This window comes from Phalacrocorax aristotelis, chromosome 16 (assembly GCF_949628215.1).
Source record: "Phalacrocorax aristotelis chromosome 16, bGulAri2.1, whole genome shotgun sequence".
Classification (NCBI taxonomy): domain Eukaryota; kingdom Metazoa; phylum Chordata; class Aves; order Suliformes; family Phalacrocoracidae; genus Phalacrocorax; species Phalacrocorax aristotelis.
The window spans coordinates 2,812,044-2,836,764 of NC_134291.1; the positions used below are offsets into that span (position 1 = coordinate 2,812,044).

At 53.4% G+C, this 24,721-nt stretch overlaps 1 protein-coding gene across 1 annotated transcript in view; it reads right to left on the reverse strand.

Annotated features, from left to right (window-relative positions):
- Positions 1-3,598: 3,598 nt before the first annotated feature.
- The window catches only part of PIK3R5 (phosphoinositide-3-kinase regulatory subunit 5), a 63,501-nt gene continuing 42,378 nt past the window's right edge, over positions 3,599-24,721 (reverse strand). The window contains exons 3-19 of the mRNA XM_075111258.1: positions 23,123-23,223; positions 21,590-21,658; positions 20,690-20,828; positions 18,097-18,166; positions 16,447-16,621; positions 15,759-15,912; positions 15,137-15,220; positions 13,229-13,970; positions 12,979-13,132; positions 12,672-12,797; positions 12,294-12,419; positions 11,403-11,496; positions 10,068-10,144; positions 9,454-9,547; positions 7,800-7,882; positions 7,492-7,601; positions 3,599-6,459 (exon numbers count right to left, since the gene is read on the reverse strand). Of these exons, the coding sequence (XP_074967359.1) occupies positions 6,318-6,459; positions 7,492-7,601; positions 7,800-7,882; positions 9,454-9,547; positions 10,068-10,144; positions 11,403-11,496; positions 12,294-12,419; positions 12,672-12,797; positions 12,979-13,132; positions 13,229-13,970; positions 15,137-15,220; positions 15,759-15,912; positions 16,447-16,621; positions 18,097-18,166; positions 20,690-20,828; positions 21,590-21,658; positions 23,123-23,223 (2,540 nt within the window). The 3' untranslated portion in view covers positions 3,599-6,317. The remainder of the gene's footprint in view (positions 6,460-7,491; positions 7,602-7,799; positions 7,883-9,453; positions 9,548-10,067; positions 10,145-11,402; positions 11,497-12,293; positions 12,420-12,671; positions 12,798-12,978; positions 13,133-13,228; positions 13,971-15,136; positions 15,221-15,758; positions 15,913-16,446; positions 16,622-18,096; positions 18,167-20,689; positions 20,829-21,589; positions 21,659-23,122; positions 23,224-24,721) is intronic.

Consider the following 24,721-nt stretch of genomic DNA (forward strand, 5'->3'; position numbering starts at 1 on the left):
TCTTCTTGAGTGAATTTTCCCTGCTAGGAAAACTCCATTCCTCATGCAGACACGGGGAGCCATTTTAACTTTTAATTATCATTAATTAGCACAAGAAAGATAAGGACAGTGGAGCAGCAGGCATTGCCAAGGGAGATAAACAGCTGCCTGCAGCCCAGAAATGTTTCACTTGTCCAGCTTTGCTCTTGTTAGGCCTGAGCAAAGGTCAGCCTTGAGACAAGCAGGGAGTCAGATGCCCTTTTCAGTCACGGGTGCTGGCCAAAACCCTTAAGGAATTAGCAAAATTCACAGAAATTTCCAATATTTTCTGCTTTACAGCTGCCTGTAAGAGCAGCTCAATCACGCACATGGGAAACAGCCTGATCTACCAGCAGCGAAACCTGCAGCCACAAGAGGGAACTAGGGCAGGGAGGTTGGCAGAAGACGCTATTCCCTGAATTTTCTCCCTTTTCTTCTGAAAGCTCTGGATTATTAGCAGGCTCTCGATCAACCCCTCTGGGTCAGGCAGAGCCTGTCCCTTGGCAGAGGGGTGAATTTGGCCGTCGTGCCGGGGCTCGGTTAGCCACGCTCGGGGCTCGCGGCCAGCAGGACTGAGCCGCCCCCAGGTGCCCCCGCTTCGGCTGAAGGTGATCTGAGCTGCGGCGACGGGAGCGGACAGGCAGCAGGCAGACAGAAAGGAGGGGACGGTGTTTGTGGGGCTGTGACCTCTAACCAAGGAGGTGCCCTGGGCACGTTAATCCTAATCCTGTAACGGTATTCGGTGACTGAGAGCTGCCACGAAGCCTGACTCTGCTCCTTCTTGCTACAGCTGAGAGCAAATAAGCACCTTTGAAATACCTCCTTTTAAGACATCTCCTGCCAACAGTCCAATTCATCCCCCATGACCCCCATCCCCAGGTCCCTGTAGGCTTCCCCTGGCATGCCCCATAGCTGCCACTGTCTCTCTGCAGGGCGTCTGGAAATGCCACCCATGAAACCACGCGTTTGTCTACCAGGAAGCAAGAGCTCAAGAGGAAGGTTTGCCCTGGCGCTTCTGACAAACGAGCTGAGCACGAGGAAGGGATGAGAGGTGTCAAGCTGCACAAGGCTGTGGGCAGGTCCCTACACCCAGGTGAAGTGCCCCATCACCGACCAAATGCTTGGGCTGCTCTTGGCCCAGCCTGGGTGCAGGCTCCAGCTCTCTCCAGGCAGCCGTCCTGAGCCTGAGCCTGGCAGACCTCTGCTCACCTCTGGCAGACCGCGTGAACGTTGCAGGCAAACTTCTTCCCCAACATGACACTAAAGCTAAAGAGAAGTCAGTCTAAACAAACACTGTATTTAGGTGCAAATGTATTTTTCCTTCATCCAAATGCTTCAAGAAGCAACTGTCAGTGTTTGGGAGCATTCATCATGCCTCACAGCAACGTCTCCATCCAGACAGCCTGACGGTGACCTACTCAGACCATGGAAGGTGGGTTCTATTGCCCCACCTGCCAAAAGAGGACGGCAGCTGCATTTTCTCTTTCAGAGGAATATCTTAATGTCTTTATAATAGTGAATCCAGCATAGGCATCCTCATTCCTGCCTATTAATGCTAATTCATTCTGTATTCCTAATTAGCCACCAGACCAGATCTGGCCACTTAAGGACCCCTTCTCTGCATGATCACTGGCTTATGTTGTTCTCCACCTCATGCACTAAAACATCTCCATCCTTGAAGCTATTCAAACCTTGGCTGGACCCTGAGCAACCTGATTGATGCTGCCTGCATGGGTTAAGCTCTTTGCTCCCTGCCAGCACTGAGCCATGGCAGCTCTGGGGTGGCAGGTTTGGCTCTTGCCCAACTCACACCCAACCGGCACCTGACGCACGTATCGGCGCTGGGACGCTCCTTGTGCTGGCGAGGTGAAGCTGTGGGGATCACACCAGTGAAGATGAGGAGCACCTATGCGCAAAGTGCCACTGGAGAAGACCAGAAGATGGAGGGTCACCTCCGATGGTGGGTGGGGAGAGGTCGCCCCGTAGTGCTTTCCCACACCACATCGCAGCTCACCAGTGGCGGAGCACATCCCACTCCAGCTGTGCCAAGTCCAGCAGCTTCGACTGAGCTGACTGTGGGACGATAACCCCTGACAGATCATTTCCAGCTGCCACTGCGCCTTGGGAAATTAACACATAAAAAACCCCAAGGCACTTTTTTTGGTATAAGCTATTCCATTCAGGAAGCCAACGTAAGTTGGTGGTCCCAGCCTGAAACACTGAACAGACCTAACTCACTCTCTTCCCCTCCCTCACAGACGCAGACAGGCCACAGAGCAGCTCAGCTTTGACGCTGTAAGAGTTGCAGTGAGTTCCATCAAGTTGATCGGACAGTATCTACAAGAGGCAAAACTAGTTTTATTAAATAGTCCAGCCTTAACCTGGCCTTGCTTATTTTATCAGCAGCTGTTTGCTAAATCTTTTCTACTTACAAGAACAAAACCCTCAGCATCTCAAGGATCAGACTCGAGGTCTGACCCTGAACTTTTCATCATGCATGTTTTTAGAACAAAGTACCGTCTTTCTGCTTCGGATTTCAGCATGCATGTTCCTCTTTCCACTTTTCTTTTTTTAAAAAGAAAAGAAACAGAGAAGGGGGATTTGTGGTTTAGGGTTTGGGGTTTTTTGTTGTTGTTGTTGAGAACAAACAAAAGCAGATTATCATTCCAGCTCAGAAAATAAAGTATTTTCCTTTTGAATTTTATTTGCCTTTTCAAAAGACCCTTTTCATTTAAAAAAAAATGCCTTTTGTTATTCTCTAATCAGAGTGGAAAAAAAAATGATAGCTAATACATAACTAAGTGCTGATTAACAGAAGTTATTCTCATCTGGTTTTCGGCTCATCTGAGCTGAAATGACTTTCCCACGTTGTTTATTTGATTATGACACATTGGCCCTCACACCTACCAGCTAAGCGTCTTCCCTTCAATACCCGCAGGAGGAGAAGGGCGACCTTGAGACAGTTAAACATTTGCAAGTGTCATTTCATATTTCCGAGTACTTTCAGTAGCAACAGCCCCATCTGCAAAGTCTGCATCCCCAAAGACGCAGAAGACGTTTCCAAGTCAGAAATAGCCCAATACCCGGCTTCAGGGCAAAAACCTGCCAACCCGGAGCAATCACCCTTCGTCCGGGGCTCTGCTCTGCACCCTGGGGCTGGCCCTTGCCCGTGGCCCCAGGAGCTGCCAGGTGCTCAGCTCTCAGCATAACTCGCATTTCTCTGCAAAGCAACACACCAAAGGTCAAGGAGCCTCCTAGAAGGGAAGGGCATGCACAGATCTCACCTTGCGCACACACGCTCTGCTAGTTTCTCTTCTCCTTAATCCAGCATGAAACCGATTTTGGATTTACAGCATCAAAACCTGCTTTTTTACTCACAGAACAGAAGCAGCTCAATTAAGTGTTGCAGGTCTCCGTGTGGGATCAAGCTCATGAACATAATGACTTTATGACCCTTTTTGTGCTCTCAGGTCAACTACTCTGCAAAGGACCGGGGTGCTCCCTGTCCTCCTCGCGGAGATACGGAGCCTCCCCCTGTGCCTCCCGCCTGCTCAGAAATTACTCAGCTCAAACACTGTACTTGTACTTGAAATAAATCAATATTTAATATTTTACAATTACCTTAAAAATTCTTTAAACAGTATTTTACAGATCAGCACAGACATTACACAGATTTGGTGAGGATGAACGTATGTACAAGGATGACCTGAAAGAACCTCGAACTTCTTTCATTTCCAGAAAGCATCAGAGGTCAAAACGTTAGCCAGGATTATGAGTCCCTAGAGTTTGTGCTTGTTTTTCAATACGAGATGGAAATTATCTTCTCTGGTATTTTTGTAGGGCCAGCTGAAACCGAAGAGGTTTATATCATTAACAGCGGCAGGGATATATTTAGCCACGGATATCAAGGTCGCAAATAGCAATGTTTTGACAGGATAAGGTGCTATTTTAAAGTATTGAACAAAAAACACAGCTGTCAAAATTCAGCCCCATATGAGAAGATGCACACAAACCTGCTCAGGAAATGAAAAGTCAGTGGGAAAATTTTTTTCCAAGTGCATGGAAAGAGCTATTAAAATCTGCTGCTGATTCCTGGAGCCTATTGGACTTAAAATACTGATGTGCAAGAAGTGCACAGCAGCGACCTCAGCGCACGTTCCCACATCGCCCCACAGGCACCCTGTGAGGGATGGGACAGCCCACCACACCCTGGCAGCGTCTTGGTGTCCCTGCCGAGTCCATGGACTGGACACTGCTCCATGCACATAGGAAAAGGTGGGTGCTCCCAGAGTCGGTGCGTGGCCAGGGAAGGTGGGTCCTTGCCGGGAGTCCAAGCTGGCTTTGCATCATGGTGGAGCCAGAGCGTCTGAATCTGTTCAAGTGATGCTTTGCCCCATATGAGGGTCTTTTCTTGGAGTCCACAAGGCAACACCATCCTTGGGATGGTTTATTCAAGTAGAAGGATGAAGCGCAGAGGCCCCAGGAGCATGTTCACATCTCATTTTTGCTCATCTCTGGCCATTGGCAGAAGCAGCATCCAGAGCTGCTGAGGACACCAAAGAGCCAGCTGGCACCTTCTCAACCTGAGATTTCACCACTGGGCCCAGACCAAGCTGCCCCCAAACAACAGAGGAGGTGGGGACAGAAAGCAGGTCCAGCAGCCAGCGGGGCCAGGCTCAGAGTCACTGGCACAGGAGGGATCTCCCAAACACTTCCAGGAGGGATGTGGAAGAATCCAGCAGACAAACTTGACCCACACTTTTCAGAGACAACCAAAGCCCCCAGGGGATCTGGCCCTTTTCCTGGCAGATTTAACCTCAAATGACACTGCTGCTGTGCCACCAGCCCTCGGGGCAGAGCCCAACCTTGTTCTAAGTAGTGCCAAGAGCTGACCAGGTCCCGTTTTCTGGAGGATCAAGGGACCAACACTGAACTGATCACACTGTGGCTGAGCCCTGCAGCCCCCAGCAGTATCGGGGTCCCTTCCAGACGTTATCCAGGGAGCACATGCCCTCGGCATTAAGATCCTTTTAGCCTGCAGCGGGCAGCGTGCTCTTTTGCCTGTTATTGTTAGTGCAATCACCAAGAACTACTGAGAAACAGCTTGAGGGCTATGAAACCAGGCAAGGCTTTTCCAGTCTCATTTTTGCTCCTGGGGTCAGAATACCTCTAAATACCCGCAACTATTGCACCTTTCTGTACCTACAGCCTCGCAGAGAGAATGAAGAGGATGGAAAGCCTCTTTGGAGGGGGGGGATCCCAAATCCTATTGTCACTTGCAAGTGTCACTAGTGTTTTTGGCGCTGGGTCCTCCTCTAGCAAAGCTGCCTCCTCAGGTAAGCTTCAGGGAATCCTGGTGGTTTTTCCTAGTACTTCCCTCCCTCCTATTAATGTGAGCATGGTTCCTGCCGTATTTCAAGCAACTATTGAGGATTTAGCCTCTGGGATGCCTCTAGTGTACAGGGCTGGGGAGAAGGATGCAAGAACATGGGCTGAACACGGAGTACATCTCCTGGGTGAACTCTGAAATTCTGCAAAAATTGGAAGTCCATCTCCTGCAGGTCCTGGATTTACAGTAAACGCACGTATACATGACAAGCTCTCCGTGCCCTGGTATGGCCTATTGCACTCAATTCACGGGAACGCAAGCAGCAGTCTACAACCCATGCTGGGGTCTTTTTGGGCCTCAGCTGGGTCGCTCTGCTCTGCACTGTTTCTCTGCAAAACACCCAACCTTCCTAATTTAAAGAAAACTTTGAGAAAGCCTGTCCCCGCCCTGCAAGAACGGTCCTGAGCATCCTCAACCTGATACCAACTTCGGCTGGGTGGTCTGCAACGCCCCACGCGTTGGAGGCCACCTATCACCACTCAGCCAAGGGCATTCACCTTCCAAAATGTCCCCCCACGAACTCCCTCAGATCACCCTGGCTTTGCAGTCACCGTCAAACACAGCCACAGCACCATTTGCTGGCAGGAAAATACCGCTGTCCTTGCCTTGCCCTCTCAATCCAGGTGTTGGTAGTCTGCTGAACCAGGTGGAGATCTCAAGGAAACTACTTTCCTCCCATTGGTGAGGAACCCTGAGAGATACCAGAGCACACCACCAGTGTTCCCATTTCCCAAGAACGGGCTAAGCCCAGGCCAGGAGCAGCTCAGCCACCATGATAACGCTTTGGGCTGCAGGATGTCTTGGACAAGAACGGATGGTTCTCCAGCCCAAAGGAGGGCAGTCAGCTTCCTTTTCCTGAGGCTAAATTGGTGTTGGATGTGAGTCTGGCCTGAGAGGACACAGGGTTCTTCTACGGCAGTGCTCCACTGAAGGTGGCAATGGGTAAACACAGGAGAGAATGAAACTCAGAGGGGTCCTGGGAAGGCAAAGATGACCTTCTCAGTGCAAAGAGGTCGCTGTCCCTGGGTTTGTAGCACACAGAGATCTCACACCTGCAGGGGAATGGAAAGAAACCAAGTTATAAGTAAGGCATGTGGCTGAGAATCATGGTCCGCAGGTGCGGCAGAAATATCTGCAAACAAACAGGAATCGGTGCAGTCTTCAATAGGACTGGAGTTTGAGCGCTGAGAGTTCAGGTCTTTAAACTGGCTCAGACTGGGACCAAGAGCAGAAGCATCCATAAAGAGCAATTTCTGAAACTCATTAAGGAAAACAAGAACTTTTGCATCCCCCAAGTTTTGGGGAGAGGGAAGTAGCTCCTTTTCTATTTTATGCATTGAACTTTCCCACTAGCCCCTTGAGTTGCAAAACAAACAAGTGAAGTAAAACTCTTCTCTTTAGGGTTAAGAGATAAGATCCAAAATCTTTTTTCTGTTGGAGGCAGCATAACCTCGCAGAGTTCTGCTCTTTGAGGGAGAAGTTAAAATGCTTGCACATTTTTAAGACCCATGGATCATCTGGTTTGATGTCTTTGTGCTCACGGGAGTAGGTCATCTACAGTGAGTTTTCAAATTCCATCACCCAGAGAGCCATCTTGGTGCCCTGGGGACATGACTGATGGATGAACAGTCAAATGAACAATTCTTGCTCTGCCCCAGTCTCTCCCATGAAGATCATGGGTTCCTTCTGCAATGGGTATGCCAAAGGTGGCGGAGAACCCAAATGAGGTTTAGAAGTCAAAGGCTCTGCTCTCCAAATACCTCATTTATGTTGCACAGCTCTCCTCTGGCTTATGACTGGTCTTGCTGAAACAGCTGTCTTTACAGAGTTGAACTGGGGACCACCCTTTAGACTGTGACAGTCATGGGGGTAAATTACTGCTGGGATCTGAGCAGGACCATCCATCCCACCTGAGCTCAGCTACGCTACAGAGCTTGGAGCTGTGTCACCCAACTTGGGCATCTGGCATAGATGCACCATGGTGCTCAGGATCACCCACGCTTCCTGACAAGTCCTCACACACAGGATGCACCATCCCAGGAGGGCTGACTGCAGCGGGCAGCCGGCCTCATTGCAGTTCCTACCTGGTTACACTCTGCAGGATCTTCTGCTCATCCTGGTCCAGGCACACAGCGAAGGAGGACTGGACACCGATAATCTGGACCTTGTCTACTTTTATCTGGGACACGCTGATCTGCTGATAGAAGAGTCGGAATGAGGGAGCTGCCAGGCTCGGCTCATTTCCCTGTGTGGGCAAGGGGAGCAGGGGAGCTGGGCACCCCTAGGGCAGGCCTGGTGGCCAACAACAAATGGACTCCCGCCCTGCTTCCCTCCCAGCTGAGTCAGGCTGACCTCCTGTTACCCAATGTAAAAGCACCATGATTTGAGTTACCTGATTAAAACTTTTTTTGGATTTGGAGTTTTGCCTTTTGACCACCTCTGTCATGGTTAAGTTGAGACACTCTGTCTTTGAGGCTGTAACAAAAGAAAACTGTTATCACTCGGGGCTTCTGGGCCACTGGTTGGAACCCAAGTGGTCCCTCCACCCCCCAAAGCATCCCAGAGCCAGTGGCTCTCAGCCCGAGCCCACCGTTGGGGGAAATGGAGTACAATTTAGCTTTACTTCCCTCACGCTAACCCACATGGAAAGAAAGCCATCAGAGACACAGAGGTAAATGTCCTCTGTAATTTCCAACTGCTTTCCAAACATAGCAGAAAAGGACATTTAACTATCTTAGGACCTAAAGAGGAGAAAAAAACACTGCCCCATCATCATGAGGAAATTCTAGCTCTCCCAGCCTGGCCTTTCTTGCTGTCCACATGAAGATGCTTTTCCTGTCTGGAATTACAGTGACATCCTGTGGTCAAACTGCTGAATGTGAAAACCAACGGAGACAATCAAGGGGACCGGATTTCTCTTGGAAGGAAGGAGATTCACAGAATCACAGAAAGGCAGGGGTTGGAAGGGACCTCTGGAGATCATCCCGTCCCACCCCCTGCTTGAGCAGGTACATTCATGAAGCAGCTTCTCCCCAGTGTGGGGCTGAGGACACCGCCTGAAGCAAACCCCCAGCACCGGCAGCACAAGCGAAGCCCCAGAACTAGCACAGAAATACCCAACTCAAAATACATAGAGGAGGTGGAAATTAATTCCTGCTGTTTTTTTTCCAGGGTTGTCTCCATGGCTTCAAGGATGGGGTAGCAACACATGGGACAGGAGAGAGAGAGGTTTAGGCTGAGCTCCGTGGGGCATGTAGGAGCTGTCTCCTATTTGGTAGATCACCTGTTTGCGCCAACTACTCCACTCACAAACCACACATCTGCCAGACAGAAAGCACACAAGGAAAGAGGAACTAAAAACCCCCTCAGTTTACTCAGAACTGGGTGTCTGATTGCCAAAACAGCAGTTCTTAAGCAAGAATGAACAGGTATTGCTTCTAAATACACACACAGACTAAAAGTCTTGCTGCTTTTAAAAGGCTTAAAGCCTTATTAATACCTCGTCAGAAACATGATTAGAAAAAAAAAAAATAAAAGCAGCAAATCTATGTGGCAGCCAGCTATCTCTGAGCTGCAGGAAGGAAACCAGGCTGAAGCACCAGCTTAGCAAGAGCCTGCTGAAAGCTGGCTGCAAGGCATGGCTGCTGCAGACGGCAGGACAAGCACCCTCTCCCTTGGTCCTGCTTCACTTAACAACAGTTTTACCTGTCTCTCCTTCCCTTACTAAACAAGTGTTCTGGAAAGCACCACTCTCCAGCGATCATCCTGCTGTTTAGACCATCCAAGCCCCATCCCTAACGGACACCCCATTTCCTTGGCTGGAAGCTTTAGGACAACGGGAAATCAAATGCCTTTCATCCCTGATGTGGTGCTAAGGACAGCCAAGGACTACAGTATGCCCCAGGGAACACCAGGCACCTTCCATGTATCTTCTGCTGCATTCACACATCTGTTTTGCTCCAGCTAGAAGATCCATCCTGTCCTCTTGCTCCACCAGTCCCTCCCGTTGCTCCCTATGCAAAGCCACGATGACCACCTCTACCCACCTAGTTCTTCATACTTCTTGCAGGCTTTGCTAAGGTTGACGGATGTGCAGACCTTCTCAACATCGTCCCAGTGACTTCTTCCACTGACGGCTGTCTGCAGAGACCAACCGAAGCCTGTGAGATGCCACGCTCCAGGCTGATGTTACCCTGCCTCCCACCCCAACCGTCTGGCAGGACTAGCTCAGATCTGGATTTACCCGGAGCTGCACAAAGTTTGAGCAGGCATTAAAGTTCATTTAATCTTGGATTTACAAAAATTGCCCAGGCTTAACACTAAATAACTACAAAGGAACCAACAACATAGGAGGGCTGCTGTGACCAGCAGAAGATTGCTCCCTGGAAGCTGAGCCCACCAGTGTAAACTGGCACTGAGCACACGTCCACTCTATGGAAACTGGCTGCGCATTCCCTATTTCACTGGGCTGAACAGGAGTGGAAAGCCAGCCACAATTAGCCAGTAAGTAGGCAATTAGCTTGAGTTTGGCTCATCTGGGCTTGGATTCGGGCTCCTCCAGCAGACTGCCAGCGTTTGCCTCTCCCAGCCCCCAGCTGAGAGACATGTTTGCCCACCACTGAAGTGGTTTTCTGCCTTCGCTCAAGTCCCACGCGCTCACCTTGCTGTAGGCGATCTGTAGTGTTAGTGGGATTGCTTCTCTGTCTCCATCTATGCCCAGCCTTTTGCTGCCTGGACCTGCACAAAACAAGGAGCAAATGTCACGCAGTGGCCTTTTATCCCCATTCTTCAGTTGGCTACTGAAACAGCAGCACACTCAGTACCTACAGAAAGGGGAAAAAATGGTTTGCTGAAAACAGCTGTGGAGCAAAAAAGCAAAAAGAAAAGGTGGCTTAAAAGCTGCCAGAAAGCAATTAATCCAGTGCAGAAATTCCACCACAAAGCACAACAAGCAGCTCTGAAAAACTGAAAGCAGTGCTGGCTAAGCCGGTGCAGAGGGGTCAGTGCTCCAGGGAAAGCACAAAGCAATGAAAGGCCGCGTTGCTAACCCAGCTCCTGTTTTTCTGGGCATATTTGTGCCCACATTAAATTAGCCTTGAAATACTGTGCCCGACACTTACTAACTTTTTTTTTCCCCTGGATAATTTTTTGCAGATGTTAAGTGGCCTGCTGCCAGACAACCCAAGGGGAAAAAGAAGAAATCAAAGTCAGAAAAGACTGGTGGTTTCATGAGTTATTGGGAAGAGGTCTTGGCCAAGCCTGTGTTCTCGGAGAGCAGGGTGGCGACACTTCGTACAGAGGATACTTTATGAGCTCTGTTTAGAAAGACAAGGCGAGATCACAGCACAGCAATTGGTTAAAAAAATTAAGCAACGTGTTTATATGCAGTATTATTGCTTGGCCATGAGATGTCTCTGCGAGCTGCACCGCACCAGGCAGCCTGTTGGCCTTGGTACCGGGGAGAGCTGGAGACCACGCTGCAGGCAGATGCTTCTGCCGTTGCTTCTTGTCTCTAATAATTTAATAAATTCCTAGTGTAAAAGCACATGGATGTCCTTCGCAAGCACACGCACAAATCTTGCTTTACCCAGTAAACTAAGGAAATGGAAAGAGGGTTTTATAAATGACACTCCTGGACGAAGCACAAACAACAGAGAGCAGCGAAAAGAAAAGATAAAGAGCTGCGCTTGGCCAGGTGCTGATGAGAGGAAGGAAATGGGCTTGAAGCTCTGTTATTGCAAATACATTTCAGAGTTAACAGCAGTAAAAACAACAAGGCATTGCCACAGCTTTGGTCCTGAAGAGGAAAGCAAGAACTACGACGCTTCGCTTCCAAATTTGTGACAAGAGGTCTGGATCTTTGCTGACGATGCAGCCTGGGCTCAGACACCTCTTGCAGCCCACGCTCCCTCCAGCCCCTCTTCCCGTTTGCCTCCCAGCCCAGTGGTTCACAGACCTCCAACCCAAGGCTGTGGGTGCCGAAGCAGCTACAGACCTGATGCCTTGATGGCCCGCGTCGCTGCCGAGTGGCCCAGCTCGAGGGAATGGATGAAGACTTCGGTCATCTTTTCTCCCCCGATGAAGGTGAGCTGCCAGGGGAAGAAGAGGGAAGATGTGGTGAGGAGACCCAGCCTGTGCCAGGCAACATTCACCCCCCCCCCACTTCTTCCTGCAGGAAACGGTCAGTTTGGGAAAAATCCCTTCCATTTTTCAAAATACACCTTTCAACAACTGCCTCAGGTGACACTTGCTTTTAGCTGTACTTCCGACTGTTTCAACAAACCACCAGCCAGTAGAACAACCCAAAACCCTAACTTTCACTTAAAATCCCCAACCCACTGGAAAGAAAACCAACAATGAGCCTAACATCAGGGCCTGGGCGTCGCTTTGGGCAGCACAAATCCCATGAACAGCAGCAACTCTGCTTGCCACAGCCCCACTGCAGCCAGTCCCGTGCCACTGCACCAACGCAGTCACTGCAGCCGTGCACTCAGCCTTCCCCACCACGGCTGCCCTGTGCGCGCAGCGGGGCGGGGAAAACAGGCTTCATGGAGGGGCTCGGTTTGCAAAGCAGAGCACTGGAGGGACTTCCAGCGATGTGAATAACCTGTGAGCACTGACAGGAGTCGCTTTGTGTATTTCGATGGAAAACTGCTCGTGTTACGTAAGGGCTGTCTGGGCAGGACCTGCGTGCTCTCCATCCCTGAGCCAAGAGCATCAGCACCATGAGCACCCAGGGAATATGAGGAGGCCAAGCTCTGCCTCACCAGCACATGGAGGCTGCGCCACACCCCCATCTGCTTCTCAGGCAGGTCCCGAGCTGGTGACACAGGCAGGAGGCCTCCCTTTTCCCCTCGCCAAGACAGGGCTGAGCCCCTTTGCCTACCTCTGTCTGGTAGAGCTGCAGCAGGACAGGGCGCGTGGCGAAGCGGCAATAGTAGAGGATCATGTCGGCCAGGATGGGCAGCTGCTCCTGGGAGCCCTCCTGGGGCTCAGCCTCTGGCTTGGCAGACTGCAGCAAGAGAATAAGTCACAAGCCTGATGCGGTACACGGTACCCACAGCCTGGTGTCAAGAACTGCCTGTTCCACCCTACCAGGGATGGAAACCCTCCTCCTGACCACCCCATCTCCATCCCATATCCATGTAGCACAGCCTGCTGTACAGGTGCATGGTGGCCCAGTGCTCAGCAGAAGCTCTCCGTTCAGCTGCCCTGTTCCTCAGGGAAGGGGGACGCCAACCCCTACCAGCTGGCATGCACATACCTGACACAGGACGTCCATGGGCAGGTTCATCAGCCCAAGAACGTTGCGCTCGTACCATGGGTCCAACATGCCAATGTAGTGGGAGATGTCGTTGGTGCTGCTCTCCCTCCCAGCCAAGGTGGGATCCTGAAACCGGACACACGGGTCACACTGGGGGCACCCCCAGCTCCTCCTCCCACGCTTGGGGCTGGTGGAAGAGACACCAATGCCCCCCTCAGCCTGCCCTGCCAGACTCCTCGCACACCGCTCTCAGGGCCAAGCAGGGCGCCGGCAGTACCCCAAGCCCCACGGCAAGCAGGACACCTACCACCTGTGCCGAGGCCCGGAGCTGGGGATCCCCCAGGGATGGGGAGGGATGCATCAGCGGGGTTGATGGAGCCAAGCAGCTCCTCTTCACGGGAACGTAGAAAAACTGCAGCTTGAAGTACCTTGTCAGTGAGGGGCAGGTGCTCTCCTTGAGCCTAGAAGGTAGGAGAGGGCTGAGTGAGCCAAGCCCTCCAGCGTGTCCCAACAGGGCCAGGTACGTGCAGCCGGGTCCCCCGTGCCACCCGGCTCACCTGAGGTTGCTGTAGGCTCGGGCCACTTTCCCTGAGATGCGGTCAGAGCCAAAGACCACGACACGCAGCGTGGACACCTTGGCGTCCTCATCGTAGCTGAGGAAGGGCCGTCGGTGGAGGCTGAGGTGCCACGGGGTGAGCGGGGCCGGCAGCCGCTGGCTCAGGACGTGCTGCGGCAGCGAGTGGGCGCGCCGGGAGCGCGCCGGGATACGGTGCTTGGCCTGGGGGGTGCACAGGCTCTCGGCCCGGCGCAGGGGCAGCGAGAGCGAGTCCATGTCCGGGCAGTCCTTCAGGTCTCTCCTCAAGACCAGCTGGCTTTTGCTCTTGAACAGTTTGTAGATCTTGTTGGTCAGCGTGTGTCTGTATTTGTGGTGGGTCTTCTCTACCTTCAGCTCCATCCTCCCCACCATGTCCAGGGAGCTCTCGTCGCTGTCCTCCGCGTACCCACTGTCCATGCAGTCCTTCAGGCTGGAGACGAATGACTTAAGGGACTTTCTGGAGACCACCGTCAGCTCCGAGATGGAGTCCTTGGAATTGGTGAAGAGGGACACTCGCGAGGGCTTCGATCCCTCCTCTGACAGCGCAGAGTCTTTGGAAATGGTGCAGATGGGGGAAAGCGGTGAGTCCCGCTCGGGGGAACAGCCATCGGTTTCCACCTCCTCCTCTTCATCCTCCTCCTCGTTCTCCGAGGCCATGGGCTCGACAACGCTGCACTCTTTGCGGAGGACATCGCTGAGGATATCTGAAAGGCAACGGGAGGGAGATCAGATCTGGTAGGGAATCGGCTACAGCTGCTGGAAACGTGATGACCCCAGACAATAACACTGCTACAGCGTGGCCAACGCGCTCTTTGATCCTGCACGGTTTCAAACAAGGAGCTGAAAACCTCCTCCTGAAGGTTTTTAGATTGCCATAAGGCGCTCAGATGCGATGGCAAAACAAAACGTGCTTCTCTCCTTGAGGTCACGTTCTGTTTGGGTTCTTGAAAGGCAAACGCCAGCTGGGGTTGTGCTTCCTTCCTACACAGATCTCACAATCTGCCCGTGTCTGATCCAAGTTTAACTGGAGGGCAGGAGGAAAGCAAGGTATTTTGATAGTCAAACCCCAAATTGCCCCACTGTGGGTGGCCTCCCAGCAAGCCTAGACTCACTGCAAAGCCCAAGCCAGAGCTCTGGTCCAGCTCGCTGAGGTCAGCGGGCAGTGAACACCAAACCTTCACAGGAACTGAAAAGGTCTTCCAGGAATAGGGAAGCCGGAGAGACCAGCTCAGCAGAAGGGGAAGCTGCCATTTCCCCTGCAAAACTGCTGCGGACAGGCCAAGAGCACAGCAGAGGCTGCTGCGGGTGGGGGAAGAGCCATAACATCCGAGGAGTCTTAACCCTGCAAAGCCCCGACATCTCCGTGCAGTCAGGCTTTTCCAGCAACAATTATTTCCAGGGCATGAGCAAGGCTGACTCCTTGCAGAGGAGCTTTCTACCAAACAAGGTCTCTGTCCTACCAATATCCCCATGGACATGGATGCAACGAATCTCTGCCAGCTTAATGCAGGACACAACTTTGCCGAGGAGATCAAGCCCTGTGCGATTTGTCTCCGGCAATACAACGTGTTTTGGGGCCATCAGTGCCTCGTGCCCACATCTCGGATGAGGGCTTTGCTCAGAATCACAGCAGGCATGATGGCCGTGTCCTGTCCTGCCCAGGGGACACCAGCGCCCGCTGCATTCTCTCTCCCATCACCACCCACAATTTGTTAGCAGCTCTTTCAGGCTCTGGCCACGGTTTGTGCCGCACGTCCAGCTGCACGTGGTGGTGCTGGCAGAGCTGAAGTGCTGCTTGGCCACCCCTGCGACAGGGAGCGGAGGGCTGCAGTCTCACTGGGGGCGGGGGGCGGGGACCCCCTCTGCTTACCAAAGTTATCCTGATCCCAGCTGTAAGTGTAGCAGCGAGCGGCAGGGATGGGGATGGTGTGGAGCTTGCGGGGCTGAGCCTCGCCTGGGAAGAGAGGAGGGAGAGGAGTTAGTTTGCAAAGAACCCCAATAGCACCCCGACAGCTCTCCTGGCAGGTGGGAGATGCCGCCCACCCCATGCGCGTGGTGTGGGCAGCCCAGGTCCCGCAGAGCGCTGACGCTGCCGTCCTCATCCCTGTGAAGTCAGCGTGCGCTTGGGACGAGGGGACATTTCGCAGCTCTAAGAGCCAGACATCACTGCTGCCATCGGTTTCTGTTTTAATGTTTCCATCTCACCCTCGAAGGCTGGAGAATTTTTTTTTTTTTTTCTGGTTGTTGCTGTTTTAATGAAAGATGAGAAACAATTTCTGGCTCATTGCATGGTTATGAAATACAACCTGGGCTGGTTTTTTTGTTGTTGTTGTAGTAGTTGTACTAGGTTGAAACTTTGCACAAAAGCGGGTTTTGCACTTCAAAGGGCTGGCTCCCAGCACCCGCAGCGCAGGGGAGCTCGTCGCCACTGCGGGGGCTGAGCCAGTAGAAAACCCTGGAGGAAAGGGGGGCACGGGGCGGGGGTTTCTCACCCGCGATGGCAGGAAAGGACGCCGCCCCGGCGATGTCCCGCAGCACAGACTGCAGCCGCTCCCGGGCCGGGACAGGGTCGCTGCTGGCGGCTGCAATCTCCTGTGCTTCAGCGGCGCTGGCATAGATCTCCGAGAGCTCTTCCAGTGTCTTGGACTAGGGGGAGCAGAGCCAAGATGAGAAATTGAGGGGGGTCCCTACGCAGAGGCAAGGCGCAGGTCTTTGGGGAAGGTCACTAACTACACCACTGGGCAAATCTCCTTCCCTCCTCTACCTCGTACCCCCCTTAAGTGCCCCCAAAATTTCTGCAAAGGAAAAAAACAATGTGTTTGACCAACCCTAAAGGGTTTTCTTCACAAGCTTTTGCCCCTCCCAAAGAGCAAAGCAAAGTGTTTCTCTGGTCAAATGAATACTATTGCTGCATTTCAAATCCAGGGGCTCATCCTCTCTCCACTTAGGGATGGGGAAAGGAGTAAAAGGCGAGTTACGCCCCCCCCCACCTCACTGCACCAAACAGAAATGCAGACCCCAGGTCTAACCTGAGAAGAGAAGGGAAAGGCGTGTATATTTTCCTCCAAGAAGCATTACCAAAGCTTCTTCTCTTTTGTCAATCAAACATTACTTTGGTCAGGAAACCCACCCACCAACTGCATGAAACTGCGTCACCGAAGTCGAACCCTCTGAGCCTACCTTCAGGAGGCGGTGCAGGCTGTCCAGGTCGCAGCGGGTGCCGAAGTTGGCCTGGTAGAGGTGCTCCAGGAGCACGACGAGGGTGGCACGCTGCGGGTGCTCGCTGGCACTCAGCTTCTCGGCGATGGAGAGGAACTCGCTCTGCACCTCGGAGCGGTTGAGCAGCAGCACCGTCCTGGGGACAGGGGGACAGCTGTGAGTCTGGGCAGCCAGGCTCGGGTGCTGGAGGAACATGAAACCCTTGGACAAATTCACACTAGATGGCAGTGTCCTCTCACGTTAGTCACAGCGGAGGGTCTCGGGGCTGTGCAGGGGTGCCGGACCCTCGCTGCACTGCCAGCCAGGGGCAGGGAGTGGGTAACGATGAGCATCCTCCGTCCTGCCCCTCAGCGCATGCCTGGCAGCACGTCTCCTGCCACATCTGCAATATCACCAGCCCAGTAATTGTTCGACCAGACCCAGACAGGGCTCCAGCCCAGCAGCCAGTTGTCCAAACTGGACATCCAGCACATGTGATGAAGCAGGGGTGGGTAGAAAATGAGAGGGGCCCCCAAAACATCTTCCCCTTGCAAGGTGCAGGTCACAGCATCACTTCTGGCCTTTAAGGAGAAAAGCCACATCTCAGCTGCATTTTTGCTCTGGACCACAAAATTAATGTCCACAGGCTTTGACTTCCCAAACCTGAAGTCCAGAGAGCAAGTAGGCATGTGCTTAGGCTCACTGACATGAGCAGTCCACCTCACTGCGCAAAAATGTCTCTAAATTAAGGATGTGCTCTTGCGCGCTTGGTTCTAGAAAGCTCAGGCGATGGGCGCAAGCTTTCAACAAGCCCAAGGTTCAGCTGGTGTAAAGCTTTGTGCTGGGTTTTCAGGGCTTTTTATGCAACTATAGCCATCGTGCTGTAAGTCATCAGTGGTTGCACTTGCACCAGTATAAGCGTGTAGAGCTGGGGAGCTGTACTGGGAAAGCAACACTGCAGCACCAGCGCAGCTGGGTGGGAGACGGGTGCAGATCCAGAGGTGCACAGCATGACCGATAAGCCAGAGCAGCAGGACCCCCCTCCTGCAGAGAGTGGAGGCGGCTGTGCACGAAGGACTGTCCTGGGGGCTGGGGCTGGCACTGCAGCCAGGAAGGGCACACACCGCCCGGGCTCATTTTCCTACTTACAAATGAGCTGCCCTGGCAGGAGGAAAGGTTCAGCCCTCAAATAAGGTGCAAAGTCTGACTACGCTCAGAGCTGCGAGGCCTTCGTTAACTGTTGGGCTGGGACAGACTTGCTACTGTCCCCCCTCGGGCTGGTGGCTGCCAAACACGCAGATCGAAGAGCCTCCTGGCTATTCTCCAGCCTGTGCCAAGACCAGCAGCTCCCTGCAGAGGAGACTTTGCCTTCCCCAGCCATTTTCACCCAGATCTGCAGTAAGCAGGGCTGCAGGATAACCGACATAGGGAGCCCACAGACCCTGACCCATGGCTGCAGAAATGCCACGGCCGCTTTCCTTGTCCCTTCGCACAGCTCAGCCCAGCTATCCAGCTCTTCTCCCCAGCACCCACTGCTACCCCTTTGAGATGCTGCTGCTCGCTGCAGCCTCGCTGCTGCTCGGTGGGGATGCTGCGGGGGGAGATGCCAGCAGCACCCATAGCCACACTTACACGGTGGAGCTCTGGTAGTTCTTCACAGACAGCCCCTGCTCCGTCCTCACCAGCCTCTGGAAGGAGATCCCTGGGGGAGAGAGCAGAGGACAGGAGACATGGCACCACCGCAGACCACTCTGCTTCAGGAGCATGTCAGCTTTGTCTGCTAACATGGTCCCGACCTGGCTGAGCTGCAGCCTGGAGCACGCCTAGCAGCACCCAAAGTCCTTATGAGGACAAGGCACCGTGCAAGGGGACCAGCCCAGGAGGAAGGGAGCCTTGGGGTGGAAAGGGTGAAAACCCAAGGGGATGAGAAGGCAACCAGAGGGTAGGAAGGGAGAGCTGCTCCATCCCCAGTCCCTTCTGCCCCACTGCTGATGTGGGATCTGTTTTGAATTGCACGGGTAACATTTAGCAGCTTCTGCCACTTGCTTTAGCCCCCCCCACGCCCTGGATCTCACTTAGGGACAGCAGGTCACTGCCACCTTCCCTCCCACAGAGACGGAGCCCAGCCTGGCCCCAGCAGAAGCGAGGTTGGTGTGAGCAGCCCATGTCCGTAGATGCCTCACTGGGACCATCCCTGGGATACCATCGGGAACCCCAACTAGGCAACGCCTGATGGACCTGGACTGGGTGGCAACAGCAAAGCCCGTGTCACTCACAAAAGGCAGAAGGACTGGGGTACATCTTGGGGAAGATCTTATGGCATCAACAAGATCCAGCGCCCTTATTACTGCAGGCAGCCACATCCCAACCCCAGCTGCTGCTCAGCAGCCAAGAAGCAGCACCCACGGGGCCCAGCACCCATGGACAGCTCACGTTGATCCACACAGGGCCCCTGATTACAGCAGCGTGCACCCCTCTTGCAGAGACATCAGCCCCGGTTTGCAGATAAAAGCAATTGCATTCTCGGCAAATATTGACACCAGCTTGTTCTCAGTTAATATTTACCCTCACCTCAATAAAAAGCTTTTGATTCAGCCTCGCAGCAGGTCACAGAGGCTGTGCAACAAGCCTGTATGTTCTTGGCCAGCTTACCAGCTGAGGACAGGTTTTTGCTGTTCTTGGCTCCAGCTGGGGGAAGAGGCCATGGCGAGGGACAGGACTGGGCTGCTCAGCCCCAGCTGGCCAACGCCTCCCACACAGCATCTTTTGACAGGGGTGGGGGAATCTCATACGCTTGTAGGAGGGGAAAAGTTTTTGGACCAAAGTCCCCAGCTCACAGAGCCCCAGGCACCGTGATGGTGGTGATGGCACAAGAGCAGGATGCAGCAGCCGCCCCCAGCACTGGGGCTTTCCCAGAAGTCTGTAAAACACAGCCCCGACTGGTGTCGCAGCAGTAAATGACCAGGAAGGAGCTGGGGAAGTCCACAGCTGCAGCGGCGTGGGATGAGCGTCCCCATGCCCGTGCTGGCCCCGCAGCTCTGAGATGGAGGCTGGATGCAGCACAACCTCCCAGCCAGACCTTGCCTGGTGGCCATGGCCATTTATGCTGGTGGAGCCTTGAGCTGGGGGTAAATCAGCCTGGTGCCAACACTGCAGAGGGTTTGGGGGGTTTTGTTCCTTTGAAAGCACCTTTCACCCCATCTGCACCTATAACCTCCCATCTCCGCAGGACGTTCCTGCTGTGACGGAGACCCTGCGTTTCATGTTGCTGTCAGGGCTCTCCAAGGCAGCTGTCTGGTTTGTGGAAGGCGGGAAGCATCCCTGGGCCTCTGCCACAGCCCACGTACGCATCTGAGGCCTCCCAAGTCCCTCTCAGAGTCAGTCTCACTGCCATCGCCCCGCCCAGGATTAAAAAAGGGCTGAAATGTGCTCCATGGGATAACAGCTCTCCATAAGCCACCAAAAGACAGGGAGATTAGGAGAAATAGCCTTTTAGAAATAATTGGAAGAGCTGCTCCATTGGGAACAACAGGGCATCTATGAGGAGCCCTTAATTAAGAGGAGCGCTGCTGCTCTCGATAGATGTGCCCAAAGCCGTGTCACAAGGCAGTGTCTCGGCTGTAAAGAAAGAGCCGGGGAGTCCCCCAGCCCTACGGAAATCTCCACGCAAGGGCAGGCTCAAAGCCTCCAGCCACCTTGATGCTGATGAATGGACCCACTGTTACCACCCCAGTTACACCCCTGAGCATCTCAAATCGAGCATCACAAACAAAGCCCAGGGCTGGGCGGGAGCAGCCAGCACGTGCTTTGCCATGGAAGAGACCCTTTGGACTGAAAGGCAGCCAGGAAATAGTTACATGTTTTGTTAATACACACTGGTCCAGAGTTGACAGTCCCTTGCATGCAAGGCAGCCACCGAAAACAGAACCCCCCCATCCCGCCTGCTCCTCCAGAGGAATCTGGTCTCGCCCTGTGCTAGACCACCAGGGAAAATCATCCAGAGGATGGAGGGCAGAGGTTCTCGCTGCCTGAAAAAGCTGAGGTGTGGGATGCACGAGGCAAACGAGGACACCGCACTCAAGGGATTCGTGAAGCAAGCGGGGTATGAGACGGCAACGCCAGAAGAACCTCAGGAACAAACCCGGGGCGGTCGCAGCAGCGGGTGTTTTTGGGGAAGCAGCGCCAGCAGCACATGAAAACCCCGCGCCGGGGCGGAAGCACTTACCGGGGGCCTTGAGCTCGTCGCTGATGAAGGTGAGCAGCTCACGGAAGATGTCGCAGTAGGGCACGGGCCAGGTCAGGAAGCTGTGGTATACGTTGGAGGCTTTCAGGAGCAGGTCGGAGCCCGGCGGGAAGTGGGGAGCCTGCGGGGGTCGGGGAGACCCGATTAGAAAGGGAGCAAGGACACGGGCCTTGAGCGCTGCGTAAAAATTCAAGGGTTTAGGCTGGAAGTGGGAAGAGGAGAAACGGATTGGAGCAGAGGTGACACCCTGCCCTCTCCCAAGGAGGGGTCAAAGGATCCCCACTGGGCACAGCTCCGAGAAAGCTTCACCCGCTCTGCACCTTCCCAACCTCCCGGCTGTGGCTCACATGCCAAAGCCTATATATAAATTTCTTTTTAACAACCACAGATGCACGCAGATGAATCGCATTACAGCGTGTGCTTTTGCAAGATCTGGCAGCAATGATTTCCTTGGGATAATGATGCATTGTGCTAATAATAATAATAAAAAAGTATTTCCTGTGAAGGCTCCGCTCCTTTTCATTAGCATTGCCTATATGTTTTGCACAAGTATAAAGGGTAATGAAAAAAATTTGCCTTCTCTGCACAGAGATATTGTCCGTCTCCCGTTCAGATTAGCCCATCTTTAAATAAAAAGATTAAAAACACTGAAGCTTTTTTTTTTTGTGTCGTGGCTTGTGCAATGGTTGCCTGGTCTTAATCCCTGTAGATTCATACAGGATCTTTTTTTGAGATGAATTGACCGAAGCAGACTGTCATGTCTCAGACGAAAGCCACCCTGATTTCAGTGGCTGTTCTGTGTGGCTCCGCGGGGCCCTGGACTCCACTCCGTGCCTCTCTGGGCACTGAGATCAACCCGCGTGCAGCAGCCTCAGTACTTACATACAGGACTGCGTAGTAGAAGAGCAGAGCAAGGGGCGTTACGAGATCATAGTCGCACTTCTCCTGCACCTGTAGGAAACAGCCCGAGGGCAGAAGGATGAGCTGGGCTTCTCGCAGTGAGCGTTACCTGCAAGCGTCCTTGGAAGTGCTGGGAGACTCCCCGACAGTGCAGCCAAGCGCCTGTCCCGCACCATCACATCACCATCCCCCGCAGATTCCCTTGGCTCCATGGGAAAATGACCCCTAAAGCCCCAGTAATGCACACCGTTGGCACAGGCAGATCAGCACAGACAGCAGCTCTGCCCTTACCCCCAAGAAGCTGGATTTGGCCAAGCTCCCACCCATCCGACACTCCTGATCCTTGCAGAGCTGCCTGAAATTCTATGCGGGTGGCTCAAAGCAGGCAGTTTGGAGAGGCAAGCAGGCAGCCCAGCCCCTGCAAACAGCTTGCAAAGCTCAGCAGCGTGGTGCAAACCATGTATTTTTGCCCCAGCCTTTGCCAGTGAATAGCCAGCAGAATTATTTCGCCGAGGGACATAGTGACGGCTCAAGCATATGCGCACAGGCACTGTCTCCCCTTGTTTATGAGCACACCATGAAATGCCATAAACCCTTACGTAAACCTTAATGTGATAAAACACTATCTGCAACTAGATCCATTTAGCCATTAAAACAAAAAAAAAAAAAAGAAGATTAAGCCAAATCACGCTAATCTTAACTTGTACCTGCTCCACAGCCTGGCAGCTGAACAGCCCTTCTTTCCCAAAAAATGAAAGGCAGCATTTACCCCATCACATGAATCCCAGCACTGAGGATTTAGGAACCACATCACTGTTTCCTGCCACATCAAGGGATTCCTCTGAAGTCTCGCAGGTCATAGCCCAGGGCAACCCTGGGTGACTGATGATGCCTCAAGCTCCTCTGGCACATGACGGGACCACAGCAGACCGACACGATCGGCCCCACTGCCATTTCACCTCCCCACTGTGCTCGGCCCAACTGTTGCCTGCTGGGCTGCTCCGTGGTGCAAACCTTCCCGCGGTCCCCCGTGTCCCAGCTCCGCTCCTGGCCCTGCAGGAAGCCTGGCAGAGCCGCAGCAAAGTTTCCATCAAAAACAACAGGAAACCTTCAATTTGCTCTGATTTGGACTAGCAGCTCCCAGCTTGCATCGGGGGAAGGTCTGGGGAAGGCTGGGTCTATCTGCACAGCCCTTTGCACGGTGCCGAGCAGCGCTTTGGGAAATCAAAACCCTTCCCCATGGATTTGCAGTGCTGCCTGAGGAGCAGGTATTGGAGCTGGGGTTTTCCCTTGCAGTTCCCATGTGCCGAAAGCCAGCAGGATACACAGGGCTGCTCCCACCAGTGTTTTGCACCTGCTGGCCCAGCAGCACCCACCTCCAAGCTCCAGTGCTCCGGCAATACCTTACCACAACCCAAATCGCCCACCGAGCAATGCAAAAATCCACTTCAGGCAAGCCCCAGAGCTGACGCCATCTCAAAGCCCACAGCCCTCCCCGGCAGCCGCCCGACTCACCTCTTTGGCCTTGCCGAGGATCTTCTCCACGAGGATGAGGTAGTTGTCGGCGTCTCGGCTCACCAGCTCCTGCAGGCTCCAGCAGTTCAGGCACAGCCCGGCTGCAGGAAGACAGAGCCGCCGTCACTCACAGCCCCGTTCAAGAAGGTTGCAGGAGGGACAAACAACGGGAAGGGGTCAGGGCAAAGGTATTTGCCGCCTGTGTCAGGTCACGGCAGAGGAACAAAAACAAAAACACCTCATGCCCTCATTCTGGACAGATCTAATCTTGCCAAGTGGTGCTTATCTCAGCAGCATCGCTTTGTACCAAAGCGCCTTCGTGCTCTCGCTCACGCAGCCCAAAGCACCCGGCTGGGTTGGATGCTTCTCCCCCAGGGAGGCTGGGTAGCTGGTACGCCTCCACTGCCACGTGCCCGCTGCAGAGGCCAGAGGGATGCATGTGGCATAGGTGGATGCCCACCTTCAGCCTGCCTGAGCACAGAAAACCCACTGGTGCGACCCCTTGCCCTGCTGTCCCCAGGCTCAAACACCCCAGATGGACTATCCCCACTATAAACTCACTCAAACCCTGCAAAATTCAGTTCCCTGCTGGGCACACATCCAACCCCTCCAGCTGCATCCCCCTGGCCAGCTTCCCCATGCACTGGAGATGCACCGTCACATCAGCGTCGTTGTTAAGCTTGCCCAGCATTTACTCCATCTCAAATTTTCATTAAATGTATTAAAACCCCACCAGGACATTACCCAGCTATTGAGAGAGGAGAGTTGCTGTGCAAAGGGATGGAGGGTCCTTCACCCCGGCTGATTGAAACCCCCCTGGCCTCCATCCCCAGACATCAGCCTCTCGCTGCTGGGACCCGACCGGTGACAATGGCCCAAGGTGTTTCCCGAGGCCGTCGCTTTTCTTGGCGATCAGGGCCTCCTCCCAGATGGTCTTACAGGAAATGATCTGTGCAAAGGCTGCCAGGCGCCTCCATTCATCCCGGCCCTGCATCCCGGGGAGGAGGTGCTCACCAGCTCCAGCAGTCCGGGATCTGCAGACCAAGGAGGGCGCAGCACCTCCTCCTCCTCTTCCTGCCCAGGGACCCAGGCACTGCACACAGTCCCGTGGAGAAAAGTTATAGGGAAATTTCAAGCAAACACCCTAAGAAATATCTGAGAAGGGTCCATGTTTGCATCTCCCCCGTCCCACATTGCCATGGATTTTATCACCAGGAGTGGATGCAGTGCGGACATCACACAGCTCAGCCACAGCCCACGGCACGGTTCAAGGGGTGCTGGCTCCGGGGCTCTTCCAAGCTCAGTCCAAAAGCAAAACCAAGAGAAACAGAGCATCTCTCACTGCAGGGGAGTGGGGCTGACGATCAGAGAGGAAAAATAGATGTAAATCCAGCTGCTCTTCACTCACACAGTCTATTAAGTGGCACAGAAACATAACAAACACCAACCCATGCGTGTCAGCTGTCGCGTTGGAGCTAACAAGGAAGAAACAATGCTGTGAGCTGGCAAGGGGACAGCGGTATTCATCAAAATCTACCGGTCACGCTGTCCATCCCTCAAGCATTATTCCCAGCTGCAGAGGCTACAAACTCATCAAAC